Source organism: Nilaparvata lugens, chromosome 6 (genome assembly GCF_014356525.2).
Source record: "Nilaparvata lugens isolate BPH chromosome 6, ASM1435652v1, whole genome shotgun sequence".
Lineage (NCBI taxonomy): Eukaryota > Metazoa > Arthropoda > Insecta > Hemiptera > Delphacidae > Nilaparvata > Nilaparvata lugens.
The window spans coordinates 17797840-17814256 of NC_052509.1; the positions used below are offsets into that span (position 1 = coordinate 17797840).

Below are 16417 nucleotides of genomic sequence, written 5' to 3' on the forward strand. Positions count from 1 at the left end.
AATATAAACTGAATCATTCATCAGATCCTGAATCCTACATGGTCGAAATCTCGGCAGGCATGTTCAGTTCAATTTTGAACAGCGTGAAGATTTGGAGTTCTTTTGAAAATTCCCAAAGAGTTTCTCCAATAACTTATCGTTTATTTTCGAACACCAGCTAGATAGTGAGAATTTTCTCTTGAAATATGAAGATTTTCTCATCATTTAGCCAAATTAGTTGGAATTGGATACGAGGGCTAACGGAATGGTAGCTGGATCATTATATTAGTTTGAAAACTCTGACATCAAGATCACAAACGCTATCAGATCACACGATATTAATATCATTAGTATTAGATAGAATATCATTATTATCATATTGATCAGACAGAGAATAGTGGCTATCCTCGAACTGTCTGTATCATGTGACTTCACTAATAAGGATCATTAATGATATCCTGTGTAATCGAGTTACAACCAGAACATAGAACATCTATGTAATAAGGATTCATTGAATATCTGTTGATGAGGTTGCATCCAAGTTTGAATAATAGGCTTACCTAATTTTACTCATCAGTTGATTATCGAGGCATCCAGTAGCATTCGCATGAGACTCTAACACTATCACACGATTAAATTGGATTGAATTACTAAAGCTGAATTGGTAATCCCCACCGGGAGCTCCTTAAGAGAGAATCGTGATTACAGCATTAGACTCTCATTAGCATCATTTGACTTTGATCAGAATGAATTGCAAGGATAATCCCATTCGTTCAATTATGATCCTAATTTTCGTTTACTCGTGTCTTCCACGATCGGTGTAGAATGGTGTTCAATTCAATTCGGTGTTCAATGCAATTTCATTCCCACCAAAATAAATACATATTCAATAACTCTTACAACAAACAAAACAAACCAAAGAATTATATTCCCCCACATAGACTAATTAATTCGTGTGTGGAGAAAAATTACCAGCTTCCGGCTTCAAGCATTTTCGACATCAAATATCTACCTTGTGTAGAAAAGGTAGATATTTCATGGTTTTAACATGTTTGAAAACCATTTGAAATAGTAGGTTGTCGCAAGGTAAGCTTTAAGGCTTTAAGTTGTGTTTGAATAAAGCTTGAAGTTCCAGCATATATTTAATAGCATGACTTAAATTTTCTGAAATAACTTAATTTATTCAAAGTGCGGTGATATTAAGTGCGATATTTGACTATAATTTGGTATTTTAATTATTATAAATTCAAAATTTCTAGCTCATATATATTTTTGGACAGAAATTGAACTTTAACTTTCCTCAGTAACAAACCTATAACCTAACCTATTTTTTCGGACATTTTATTATTTATCAAAATTTGGGAACAGAATAGTTTTGGGCTATGCCTGTTGTTCTATCCCGATCATATTCATTATGATTTGTAATTGTATGAACAAATAAATAAATAAATAACGTTACAAAATACATGAGTAATGCATAATATGAATTCCAGTGCATTTTTAACATTATTAATAATTGGAAATGCAGGTTGAGTGTAGTAGGATCCTCATACTACGAAAATCTAACCTATTTTACTCACAAAAGATATATTGATAGGGTTATCAACTACAGCTACCAGCTATAGATTTGTATAGCTACAGATAGACATTGAGAGTTAGGTAACCAAAACTCAGAAATCATCTTGTATTCGTGTAGTTTCAAGGATCAGATATTCGAGAGGTAACCTGAGCTTCAACGATAACCTGAAAATGATTGGCTCATGAGGCTGACTCAATTATCTGTTGCCAAAGTTTGAGACGGATTCCCACAGTATCAGTGGAGCCAGTACAATGAAAATAAAATTCCAATGATTTCTTATTTGAATATTCCCACTGAGCACGGAGAATTAAGGAATAGACAATAAAAATGAATGTAATGAGGAAACAGGAGTTCTAATGTTCAGTTTTGTCCTATTCCCTCATTACATTCATTTTCTCAATTGCGAATGTATAGAGAATGGAGGAATAGATGGTAAAATTATTAATAAATTTCCTGGAAAATCTGGCTTTTCAACCCCTTTATTCATTATTCATACATCCCAATATTCCAATCTCGCTTGTTCGCTGTTTTCAAATTTCCACTTGTTCACGAGTAATCCTGCACACCAGCAATCTAGCCTCCTTTAAAATAGATCCTATAATTTTCATGAACCGATTTCCATGAAACTCCCACCTGTTCTCTCAAACGCGAAAGGAAAGCCCAATAGATCCACTTCAAACTGTCAGAATTTCTTACATATAACACCAATGCTTCTCACGTAACCAATGCTGGCAGTCCGAAGTAAATCTGACTATAGTGTGAGTAGCACTCTTGTTATCACCAGATTTGAAATAGACCACGTTTTGTTTCCATGACAACGGATCCGCTTGTTAACTTTAGACGTGGCTGCCAAGTTGAAATCAAATTGTAGAATTATAATGGTATTAATCCATCTGTAGGGAAAATTGGAGAGCCATCACCGTTTGCTAATCGATTTGAGACTGGAAAATTGTATCTTGCGGTCAGTGAGCAATTAAGGACGCAGGATGGTCAAGAAAGGCAAGAAAAGTGAGTACCGTATTGGTTATGGTTGAAGTTATATGGTGAGTGTGGTGAGGTGGCCAAAATTTGTAGGGTTTTGCTATATCGCTTGTATTTCAATAACCGTTTAAGATATTCAACCGTTTTTGGACAAAAATATTTTTATAATCTTCCTCTACAAATTTTGTCTTATAGAATTTCCCTCTAAAACACATTTTTCATTATTTATAACCTTCAAAAGCCCAAAAAACGTTTTTACAATTTTAAAATAATTTTGAACTAATTTTTAATTAACAGACACTGTTTTGAACTGTCAATTATAGCCGTCATCTTGTATTTTTCTATGATGACAAATATATTTAAGATTCCATCATATATATATTCTCTTTCTACACTTCATCACGAAGAGATACCTTTTCCACGTCTGTACCTTCAAGAAGTCATTTGTTAACACAGTTTTCGAATTGTTTAAGTTAGGCATATTATGGTGAAAAAAGCATGTTTTCCGCTGCAAACAGTACTTTTCTCTCTTTTTCTGATGGCGACCACGCCGTAGAACAGTGACATACAGAGGTCTACCAGATGTCATTTTTAAGCTTCAGGAATTTTCTACAACATTGTGCCAATAATACAAGTTTTAGCGATATAAAAAATTTCTGTCAATAATGACCGCCATCTTGAAATTTTGGTCGAATGTTTCCTTCGTTTCCCTAATCAATATTTTTATTCGGCTTGTTGTAAGGAAGAGATATTTCGAAGTCTCTATCTTGAAGTAGTCAAGAAAAATCGATTATAGTTTACCTCATCCTTATGGAAAAACGCACCAGAGATCAAGCAGGGTTTTTTTTGGAGGACGCTGGAGAACACATTTGTAAACGTACAGCACATGAAGATATATGGTTTTGAAGCTGAATAGTCGATCTAAATTTCATAGATTGGAAATTTCTCTGTATCTCTTGCAAAAAAAAAGTTATAATGAAAAGACATTTGAAAAAAATGAGAAAAAACGTTTTTTTGGGCTTTTGAAGGTTACTAATAGAATATGCGTTTTAGAGGGAAATTTTATGGAACATAATTCGTAGAGGAAGATCATTAATTTTTTTTTTGTTCAAAGAACGGTTGAATGATCTTGAACGGTTATTGAAATACAAGCGATATAGCATAACCTTGAAAATTTTGGCGGCCATCTTGTTTTCGAGGTGTTTGCCTGTGATTTCGACTTATCATCATCACGATCCTTATCATGCTAGACCTGACGAAGAAATTGAGACATCTTCCACGGCTGTTACTCGAAAATGACCACGGAGTGCCTTTTTCGTGACATTTGCGCCCGGACTAACACTGCAACCCAACTTAGAAGATAGCATTCACCTGTCCTGGAAGTCTCAACTAAAACTGAAACAAACTTCCAAGTGTGTACAAGACAACCTCTCTAAAAGTTGGACTCTCTTATAACAGACAACTTACAACAGTATTCTCGATAACACTACTTGTAGTAACTATGCTATAGTTTTATTTGGTTAGCTGTGAGAAAAAACACAAAATACTAGATATCACTTGTCAATTCTTGAATGTTTTAATCGGTCGGATTTTCTGGTTTTACCATGCTTGGTCAAGACATTTTAACATGTTTAAATCAAATACGGGTCACAACGTGTCCACTATTTCTGAGTAAATCATTCCAGTGCACACTTGTAAATCGTACTCGATTGTTCAAATCTCTTTAGCAAGCTTGGTGAAATCGGGCATTACGGTTTTAAAGTTAATTGAGCAAGGGTTAAAGGTTTCAATTACTATCAAGACACGTAAATTTCAATCGATATGCAAAATTTGATTAGGTGTTTTTGAATGTTCAAAAATTCTGAGAAGTTTCTCCGACTCCATATATTATTTATTTCTTCATTCATTCATACAATAAGAACATTATCAATATTATAGGGAGAGGAAAAATAAGGTAACCTTGTGCTATTCCTCTCTCAAATCTAGATAGCACATATAATAGTCAGAAATAGGTTAAGTCTTGTAATTATTCAATTCACAAAATTGTCAGTCCTCAAGTATTTTCACAAAGTGGATTATCTATTTACTTCCAGATTTGAGTCTATTATGTAGCGTATAATGAGGAGTAATCGGAAAAAACCATGTGAAATCTGAATTAATGAATTAATCCCATGGTTATCCCTAGAGCCGGAAAACTACGTTTGCGATGTAGTTACATATCTCATATAAACTATTTGAGCTGAAATATACTCGATTTTTCTATTGCATCACAATAAAGTAATTCTATACAGTGTGATTATCAGGAGTCTCTTCTCACAGAAGCCACTTCAATCATTAAAATAATTATTTCACAGATAAGAACAAAGTTCCCAAAAATCCAGGCAGTTTCTATGAGCTGGCAATGCGTCTGAGAAAGGTGGAAGAAGAGGATCTAGATGTGTCCCTGAATCGCGCCTTTCTTCGAAAAGACATTGACCAGTCAAAAAAGAGCATGGAACTGCTGCGAAAGAAATGGAAAGATATGACTGGTGTTAAAGGAGCGGAGAATGTCAGGGATCATTGTCTAAAAGCCTGGCATATGTTCGAGAAAGCTGTTGAAAAAAAGGCAAGCTTTATTTTCCACTCGATTATACTCTATACTCTATATTTATTAATACAAATAGCCTAAATAGTATTGACAATATATATAATTAATTGATTTGTATTAAATGTCCTAATTGATTGATTCCTAACAACTCATGTCAAGCAAGAATGGAGGAAATTTTTACATGTTAATGATGCTTATAAGTCTCATTAATCATGCTCAAGTCTATGTTCAAACCTCAAATTCAAACCTCATCCTCAGCAACGGAAATCTTCTTCTGTATGTGTCTGAAATAATAATCTCAGAGATAAAATAAAATCTTCTAAGGTGTATAAGTAGCCCAGTCAATAAAGGTTTTTTTGATCCGAAAATTAAATAAAAGCTGAATCTTTCACCATCCATAGAACCCTCCCAGAGGGTCATTCTCCCAAAAGTCCCAAGAAATCCCCTTGGAGCTTTCCCCCCTAGCCCCCTCAAAGTTGAAAAATGCAGGTAATCACGGAAAATTAATTATCTTTGTACCCATTGATCGGAAACAGTTATATCATATGCTATTCGATTCGTTACATTATGGACTACAATTAGTTACATTCATTTTTCCAATAAAATTAACAGTTTTCTTGATAAAATAATATATATGTAAAAATTTAGGGGGTTTGCGATTTGATTTTTTTGTTTTCTACGATTAACTTCAAAGCAAGTAGTTTTAAAGAAAAATGAGCCGAATAATTAATGTAGCCACTCTCATTGCAAATCCATTGATGTATATTGTTTTGCATTTGCAATTCAAGTTGACGCTGTGGAAGGGGAAACAGCCGACGCGGCTGACTCCCTTCCCATAGTAAACAGAATAATACTGCTGTCTACATTGCATCTCATTTACACTACGGCGCTCGAAACAATTAATTTTGTCTTTTGTTTTGACATGCGCTGTATATAGATTTTCACTTTTCAATACTCTAAAGAAATATTACAATAATTTTCTTGATTTAACCATGCTCATGATGAAATCAGGATCTCGTTGTTTGCTCACAGAATTTATTATATTAATTTGAAGTGTGCCTTCTCCATATGAGTCAGAGGTAACACAATTTTATAACTCTAGTTTCAGATATTGATGTTTTTCAACGAAGTTTCATGATATATTATGTGTACGACTCCTTCATCTTATCCTTATTTTGTGAGAAATGAAAATTCAAAATTTCTTTTCATAGGTTTTCTTGTGTTTTATCTTGCTTCATCACTCTTCATAATATAAACACTTGATAATTTAGTGAATATCATCAGATCACGTGTACAAAGAAATAAAAGGATGGGCCTACCTGAGAAACTATATGATAACACTGTACTCCTGATAAGTTGATTGTAGGCAAGCTGAAAGTAGATTTATTTGTTGCACATTCGGTTCAAATATTAACAAATGTTACCAAATATCACCAATATTATCACATATAGTGAGAACGAATTACTCTGAAGCTTTCTATTCTCACTGAACATGAGGAGGCAATACCAAGCCAGAATTGTAGTTCCGTTCACAATCATTATCAGAGCTTTCAAATTGATGCTATGTAAATTTAACTATGAGTGCTATCCCCCTCTCACAATTTCCCTATTTATTCTCATTGTGATTCAGAATGGAGTAGTTGATCTCTATTATCACAAAAATCAATGTACAGTACCTATAATAAATAGTAAAAATAACGAAATTTCTAGTAATAATGCAACTTTTTCTAGGTACGAATTTCAAGGCTCATAAAATGACTTTTTCTCAATCACAGGCAGAAATTCCAATGATCATCATAATAGTAATTTAATGAAAATTGTTTGTATTGTACATTGTTCGACGTAAGATAAGCTACATCTTTAAGGTAATCAACGTATTTAGGATTATCATGTCTATGAATGAAAGCGAGACTGTGATAGAAGATTAGTCAAACTGGAATATAAACATTATATAAAATGCATATTTCTGATCAACTATAATTACAAATGATAGTATCAAGCCGAAATGAATTGAGCAACTGAATTTCAAAGTTACTATCCACTGTTCAAATCGCACTGTGATTTCCTTTTACTTCCAAATGGATTGAATTGCCTCACTCTCCAACGTAACAATTATTGTAAAAAAACAGTGAAATGTGAACGTCATCCAAATAGCATTTGAATTTCAATTTTCAGATCATGAGATTCATAGAAAACTAATTCTTGAGAGAATGGTGATGAATTGCAAACAGTGCAAGTAACATTGATACAAAGCGATACAATGAAAATCAACATCGATTAATTTAATACTGGACTTATCAAATTTATATTACCGTTAATTTATATTATTTATGAAGCTTATAAAATGTAAAACCAACATTTTAAATTTTCTCTACTGGAGCAAAACATCGATAGAAAATAAAGAAGAGCCCATTATAAGCACAATATACTTGTGTACTAGAATTCACTTGAACTAACTCATCACTTCATTGATCATTGAAGAGTTAATGATCACAATGAACTTGAATGGTATAAAAATCATAAAATTGATAATCAGGTACATTTTTCAAACAGCTTCACCCAACTGAATCTGTGAATGCTAAGTCATAAGAAATCATGTTCAATAGATTTAATTTGAATGCTTCAAATAGGAAATGATCTATTCTTTTGGTGCCCTAATCAAAATCAATTTCAATCAACATTAATCGACATAAAGAAAAGCATCTGCCAACCTTGTGTAATGAATGACAAGATGCGAGTGGAGGTGAAAAATCGATATGTTAACAAAAATAATAGAAGATGATGAATCATATTTCAATTAATCTTATACGATAGGGTACTTTGTGGTTAAATGTGAAACACTTTCATGATTTTCCTACCTTTTATGCATGCTTACTCTTCCTTAATTTCTATGTTTGCATGGCTTTCATCTTTAGAATCTACTGAATTTTCATATTGGACTGTCTGAATAATGTAGATTCGAATAGTAAGAACGGAAGATAAGCTACTTTACATAGAGAATCATAGAAAGTTTCAACTCAACAAGCCCAATGTATAATTTTTTATGCCTCAGCCGTCATATATATTTGGCTCAACTGAAGGTATATTATCAACCTGGCTTGGAGAATATTAACTGTAGAAAACAGCAAACACTGCACGCTATGATTTTTCAGGAAATTGCCACTGTTAACACTATTGTAATCTATGATTTATCTCAGTTTTTGACATCCATAACTAATGATAAATTTAAGCATAGAATTATGATCATACACACATATTTTAAATGTGTATTATATTATGTAATAGTATGAATATTTTATCGGTTGCAAACAATATCATTGTCTGTCATAGAATGCATGATTTAGCACATATATAACAACAAAATGATTTTAGAGAATTTAGAGAATTAAAATGTGAAAAATTAGTTTCATCGCATGTCAAAACAATAGACAAAATTGATTGTTTCGAGCGCCATAGTGTGAATAAGATGCAACTTAGAAAGTAGTAGGCCTACTACTGTATTTTGCTGTTTACTATGGCTAAGAGAGTCAGCCGCGCCGTTCCGCGTCGACTGTTTCCCCTTCCACAGCGTCAAATCGAATCGCAAATACATAACAATATACATCAATGGATTTGCAATGACAGTGGCTACATTAATTATTCGGCACATTTTTCTTTATAACTACTTGTTTCGAAGTTAATCGAAGAAAACAAGAAAATCAAATCACAAACCCCCTAAATTTTTACATTATATATTATTTTATCAAGAAAACTGTTAATTTTATTGGGAAAATGAATATCACTAATATTGTAGTCCATAATGTAACGAATCGAATGGCATATAATAGAACTGTTTCCGATCAATGGTTACAGAGATAATTGATTTCTCGTGTTTACCTGCATGTTTTAGGGGGCTGAGGCGGAAAGCTTCAAGGGGATTTCTTGGGACTTTTGGGAGAATGACTCTCTGGAAGGGTTCTATCGATGGTGGGGAATTCAGCTTTTATTTAATTTTCGGATCGAAACTGCTTTTTTGGACCTTCATTGACTGGGCTAAAGTATAAATTTAGTATATTATTATGTAAACCCATCCACATTCTATGATCAGCTCTTGAAGCCAATTCACAATAATTATTTATCCAAGAATTTAACTAAATTAGTTACCCCAACTAAGTTATCGGAACAAACAATTTCAGTTCAGATATTGGTTGTCATAAGATAAGAGTTTTATTATTAGACAAAATTTCATTTCTATTAATTAAATTTTTCAACCAATTGAATATTGTTGAAAATATGGTTGATTGTATATAAACTAGAAAAATCGTGTATTGTTTATTTTATTAATAGCTTCTGACAATAAACATAAAACACTTCAAATGTGAAAATATAGAGCCAGAAACTGCTTCAATCACAATCTTGAATTCAAAGCTTTCAACAGTATAGAAACCTCCTTCGGCTATGTTCATCGACTAGTTTTTCACGAATTATTTATTCTCACAAAAACTATAAACCAACAATACTAAATTTTTCAAATAATTCACATTTCAAAAATTTACTTGATATTGAATCTTAAAAACCCTTTTTTATTTTAGGATTTGCTAATCGCACATCTACAAGAAGATTTGGACGCGGTAGTGAATATCAGAAAACAGTCCTACAAAGATTATATTGGTGTAATCGATAATTCAATAATGTCGTACAAGACCCAAGTTGAAGAGATATATGAAGATTTCGTCAATCACACAAAACAGTATCAATCAGATCATCGCGAGCATATGGAGAAGTTTGACTCGATGAGACAAGCAGCTATAGAACGATTACAGGTTGCGTTATATTGCATCGATAAGAAGGAGAAAGATGACGATCAACAGAGAAAAGCGAAACTCTCTTCTAAAATTGACGAGTTGAAAGATCAAAGATTAGAGGACTTGAGGTGTATGAATGTGCACGAGTATGAGTTGGAGAAATGTTTCAAAGAGATGTGTGAAGTTTTGAAACACTATGAAGAAAAAATGGCGGCGATTAGAGTGAGAGGTCCCAAGTACGACATGGAAAAACAAGAAGTTGTGTGTGATGACAAGGTTGATTTTCTTCAGCTGAAAAACAGAGTGGAACTCTTGACTATTGAAAACTTAGAGAAAGAGTACAAACAGTTGAGAAGCAAATGGATGGCCTATAAGAAGAAATCACAAAGCGAAATAAAAAAGGAGGAGAAGCGTATGCAGAGAATGATAGTGGAAAGCGGAGAAGCAATAAAGGAGCTCAGAAGAGTGGAGGAAAAAGTAACCTCGATATGTAAACTCGAACGTCAGTGCAAGAAATTGCTCACAGCTGAAGAATGCGAAAACAGATTCAGAATGTTGGATGAGAATTTGAATTCAAAATACACCAGTAATAATCCGAATATAACACTCGAGAAAAAAATGAAAAGGTTCTGGGAAATGAATGCTGAGTGCATCAAGTTGAAGAATTCTTTGTTGTATGAGAGACAGGTGTTGAAGGCAGAAAATGATAAGTTGAGGCAACAGTTGATGGATATGAAAGGGAAGTGTGAATTTGATATACGTGCGGGAGAGGTATAGATAAGTCAAAAGGAAAACATTGAACCGTCTTGATGTTTCCTAGAAGTAGTCTGAATATTTGCACATAATAATGAATAAGATTGGAATCTAGAATAGAATTACTTCAATAAGACGGTGGATAAGATCATTTACTTGCATGATTTTTGAACATATAAATTCAAAATCTCCTCGTTCTTCTGAAAGTATAATAATACTATCAGAAACAGAATAATTCGCTATTTGTGATGAAATTCTCCCAGACCGTTTAATTTATGTACGAAATTGTTCAAAATATAAAAAAAACTTATTTTATACGCTATTTTCTTGAGATTTTAAAGAAATTAGAAAAATCAACATGTTTCCGTGATCATGGGATTTGAATCAATGTAAGCCAGTAGATAGACACATAGATTTTTGAACGTAAGCGGAACTTGGCAAACACAATTATGTTTTACATCGTCTGTTTAATCTGATAGAATTTATAAGAACGGCAAAAAATCGTTCGCCAAAAATCGATGTGTGTGTAACTAGTTGTAGAGTTTTACAAAATACCCAAGAAACCAAAACAGAATAATACACATGGTGGACGACAGTTTTTAAATTTTCAGTTATAATTTTGATAAGATATTAAGTTCACTTCAGACAGAGCCAAGCCACCACGTATCGTTTTTCAGACTAGTCGACAGGGCAGGAAGCTCTCCGTTTGGCTTATAGGAATGGCGTCAACTCGTCTAAAAAACACTTTTTGAGGCTTGGCCCTTAGTTCGTGTCCTCTCTCGAATTGATCAAGTATTCAGAATTTATTACAAATATTAACTTTTCTAGAATAACGAGGTTTTTATGTGAATTTTCACGGAATGAAACAATTTTATTTAATAAATAGAATATAGGCTATGTCCTAGGCCTATAGCTTTAGTTTATCCTAGCAAATCAATTGAAACATGTATAACTTTTAATTGGTTCTCCAAACTGGAACTTCCTTGCCGATGTAGCAAAATCTAAAACTCTCAATGTCTATTACAAAAAGTTTGTGATATTACTTCAAATTTTATTGTTTCATGTTCTTAGCAAATACCATACTTACTAAACAAGTATTGCATCTCATTAGAAAAACTTTGAGCGCTCTCTGAAGAGGTTATGATAAGGTAGGCTACGATAAGATGGAGATGAAGGATATTGATTGAGAGAGATAGAAAGAAGTAGAAAGTAGTTTCATATTCCAACAGTAGATTTCGCGAGAGCACAGCACTTGGTGAGTTATGTTTCATGCGCAACTCTGAAGATAGCGCGGCAGTCTAGAAAAATTGTTGACTCGAATTTGAGGAAGAAAACTGAATGTACGCCAATGCGAGGAAATGATCGTAATTTTCCTCTAATGACATGGTATCTGAAATAAGTAAACTCTTCATTTGTAGAGCTTTAATCAAATAAAATTGAACATGACTTTCTACTAGTAACGGATCAACAACATTTGATATTTATGAATGAATCAATGACAACGAAAACATATGGTTTATCATATCATTCTACCCGGCTAGATTTTCGTGTTATCTTAGGGGCAAGATGACGGAGCGACACAGTGGACTCTTGTCCATCAGGGCGACGAATGTGAGCATACTCTGGGCTTGCCTCAATCAATTCAACTTCTTCTACTGATGAATCTTGCTTTGAATTTCGGTTCATTTTCTTCAGCCAAACTGGTCCTGGGCTCATTAGCCAAGATGGTAGTGACTGTCCATTTGTTGAGGATCTCATGTGTAGGAACATTCGTTCATGAGGGGTGCAATTTGTTGTAGTACACAAAAGAGATCGAATAGAGTGAAGTGCATCAGGCAACACTTCCTCCCATCGATTTGAATCAAGTCCTCGTGATCTTAGAGCTAGTGTTATTGCTTTCCATATAATTCCATTATATCGCTCTACTTGACCATTCCCTCTCGGATTGTAAGGCGTTGATCTACTAGTTGCTATCCTTTTGAGCCAAGAAAGCTCTTCAACTCAGTTGACATGAAGGATGTTCCTCTGTCTGTGTGAATATAGCTTGGAAGGCCAAACATTGATATTAATGAGACCAGGCAATTTATGACTGTTCTCGCAGTCATGTCTGGACAAGGAAATACAAAAGGGAATCTTGAGTACTCATCAACCATCACCAGTAGGTATTTATTTCTTGTTTTTGATTGTACGGGTCCTTTGAAGTCCATATTAATTCGTTCAAAAGGTTTTGTTGCCTTTATGAGATTTCCTTTTGTCTTCATATACTGTGGTTTTATTTCAGAGCAAATTGCACAATTGGAGCAAATTTTCCTTACATCATCTACAGTATAGGGGAGATTTTTCATTCTGAGCCAGTGGTAGAAACGAGTTACACCAGGGTGACAAAGTTCATCATGGTATTTTGCCAAAGCTGAGTTCAATGTTGAACAACCAGCTGTAATACATATACGAGAGAGTGCATCAGCTGGTGCATTTTCTTTTCCAGGTCTGTAGACTATGTTGAATTTGTATTCAGATAATTCTAGGCGCCACCTTTGTATCTTTTCATTTTTTATTTTTCTATTGTGTTGAGTGCCAAACATGAATGTGACTGATTTTTGGTCAGTGATCAAAGTGAATTGTTTTCGTAGTAAATAGTGTCTCCATTTTCTTATAGACTCCACAATGGCATAGGCTTCTTTCTCAACAGCTGAATGCCTGGTTTCACTTTGGGACAAAGTTCGTGAGAAAAAGGCTACTGGTCGAGAATTTTGTGTTAATGTTGCACCAATTGCAAAATCTGATGCATCTGTCTCAATTATGAATGGTACATTTTCATCAACAAAGAGCAGTACCGCGGAAGCAATTTCATTTTTCAACAATTCCAAAGTTTCCATCTGATCTTGAGATAGAGGGAATTTCTGTATGTGGACAAGGGGGTGAATCTTTTGAGAAAAGTTTTTAATCCATCGGGAGTAATGAGCCAGTAATCCCATGAGTCGTTTCATTTCTTTAGCATTTCTTGGGGGTGGAAAGTTCATGAGTGGTGCAAGGCGTTCTGGGTCAGGTTTAATTTCTCCATGTTTTATCTCATACCCAAGGAACTTCAATGATTTTTTTGAAAATTTACATTTTTCTTCATTTATAGTCAAGCCATACAATTCAATTACTTGTTGAAATTTCTTAAGATTTCTGTCATGTTCTTCTTGATCTGAACCGCAAATGACAACATCATCCAAATAGGCAAAGCAGTCGTTCAAATTCTCTCTTTCTATAAGTCTGTTTATTGTACGTTGGAAGGCAGCTACTCCATTGGTTACTCCGAATGGTATTCGTTTGAACTGATAAAGTTTTCGGCCTACTTCAAAGGCAGTGTAATGTCGTTCATTCTCAAGAATCGGTATTTGATGGTAAGCTGACTTGAAATCTACAGTACTAAAAATGTTGTACTTGGCAATTGTGTTTACAAGATCTTCGATCAATGGGAGAGGGTATGCGTCTAAATTTGTGAATTTATTAATAGTCTGTGAATAGTCTATGACCATTCGTTTCTTCTGTCCATTGGTTACAATGAAAGGCTGGGCACGCCAACTGGACTGGCTTTCCTCAATTTTTCCTTCTGTAAGGAGTCGATTGACCTCATTCTTCATGAATTCATAGTCATCTTGTGGGTGTCTTCTGGATCGGGTAGTTATTGGGTGGCAATCGGGAGTCAAGTCATTGAAAAGGGAACATGGTTTTATCATGGCCTCCACCAAGAGGCAATCTTTCAAGGGTGGTGTGGTTGTAGAATTATTATCTATTACAAGAGGCTGTTTATTACCATTGAATGCTAAACTTATTGTAGAGTGATTCATCAAAAAATCGTGACCAAGTATCACATTGCAACAGCATTCTTTTAATACCAAGAGTTTAATATTGTTGTATTCATTTCCTTTGTACACAATATTGCTATAAACACATGCTTTTGTAGCGTTGTTATGTTGAACAGATGTAAATCTTATAAAACAAGAATCTGATGCAGTTTTAAATTTATTTGTTTTTGCAAATTTTTCATCAATAAAACTGGCAACACTTCCGGTATCAATAAGAGCTGGTGTATTTATTCCATTCACCGAAACAATAATTGTAGCTTTAGAAAGATTACTGGCTATACCAGCTGCAGTAATAGTTGACGTAGTTAGTTTTTCTTTGAGTGTTTTACTTTTACACACATGGGAAAAGTGTCCAATTCGGGAACATTTATGACAAGTCTTTCCTATTGCAGGACATTCTTGAGAATTTGAGTGTTTTTTATATCCGCAACGTTGGCATTGAACGGATTTCTCTACAATTGCCTGTCGATTTTGGGTTACAGCATTAACATCTGAGAAAGATTCACTCAAGCTTATGTTTTTATTTTCTTCAACAGAGTTTGTATAACAAGTACTTTTAAAGGAGTCGGCATATGTTTTTGCGGATTCAAGAACACGTGCTTGGGAAACGGTTTCTTGTAGACTCAAATCTCCTTGTTGAAAAAGTTTCTCTTTAATTTCAATAGAACATAACCCTGAAACAAGAGCATCTCTAATATGCTCGTTTTTGTTTTCTTCGGCTGACACTCTAGTGAAGTTACATGATAAGCTTAATCTTTTTAGTTCAGAATAGTAGTGATCAATGGACTCACCTATTTGTTGTTTTGCATTAGCAAGGCAGTATCGTGCATAAATTTCGTTCTTCGGTTTAACGAACATATCTTCCAACATGGATAGAGTTTCTTCATATATGAAGTATAGCTTTCCACAATTTCGTATAAAGCAGGTGATAAGAAGTTTACCAATATTTTCATTTTGTCTTTGGTTGTCGTTCCTTCTAAGAAATTTTCGAACGTCTTTTTCCAATGTTTCCACTCTCTCTCTGCCGTAGGCGAATCTGGGTCGATAGATAATTCCTTTGGCTTGAGAAACTTGTCAATATGTGATTCCATCTTATCTTCTTCGTAGTTACGGTTTTCAATCGTTTTTGTCTTTTTCTTTGTCGGCGTTTTATTTGATTAAATTGAAATAAGTAAACTCTTCATTTGTAGAGCTTTAATCAAATAAAATTGAACATGACTTTCTACTTGTAACGGATCAACATTTGATATTTATGAATGAATCAATGACAACGAAAACATATGGTTTATCATATCAGTATCCTTTATCAATCATTATTATATATCCAATTTACTTCCTTACATAATGCTTCCTACTGTCTACTAACTCTCTCCTTGCTTTGATTAGTTCCTATATTTTAACCTGAACTTTGATATCGTGAATTTCTATCTGTAATCTCAGTGATCATCAGTAATCAGTTTCATTTTAAAGGTCATAATATACATTTTGATATTTTCATGATTTTAGATGTAGTATAAGATGTGAGTTCTGAGTTATTATTCCAACTCCATGTCTTCAGAAATGAAATTGTGGGTGGGTTATCTACAACTATACAACTACCATACAATACTCTAAGCTTGCACTTACAAATTATTACCCCTGATATTTCAATGTCAGCCCTTCAGATAAATTAAAAAAACATGAGAAGTATTTCAGATACATTTCCTCTCTGAGTTTATTGTATTATGTAAGCTTTGGAGAATAAAGACATCCTTGATACGAGAAGAAATATAAAGTAAGCAATCTATAAAACTCAAACTAATTACTAAAATATTTTAATAGGGAATATAACTGAATAAACAAACCTGCATGGCTGGTTCCAGTTTCATTTGACGGAAATACATTTTTGGATTTCTATTTT

At 33.9% G+C, this 16417-nt stretch overlaps 1 protein-coding gene across 1 annotated transcript; it reads left to right on the forward strand.

Moving 5' to 3' along the window:
• The first annotated feature begins 2358 nt into the window (after nucleotides 1-2358).
• On the forward strand, nucleotides 2359-11038 carry LOC111054593 (dynein regulatory complex subunit 2). The gene is made up of 3 exons (XM_022341645.2): nucleotides 2359-2566; nucleotides 4894-5144; nucleotides 9698-11038. The coding sequence occupies exons 1-3, from the start codon at nucleotides 2545-2547 to the stop codon at nucleotides 10685-10687; spliced, it is 1263 nt and encodes a 420-aa protein (XP_022197337.2). The 5' UTR covers nucleotides 2359-2544; the 3' UTR covers nucleotides 10688-11038.
• Nucleotides 11039-16417: the final 5379 nt, after the last annotated feature.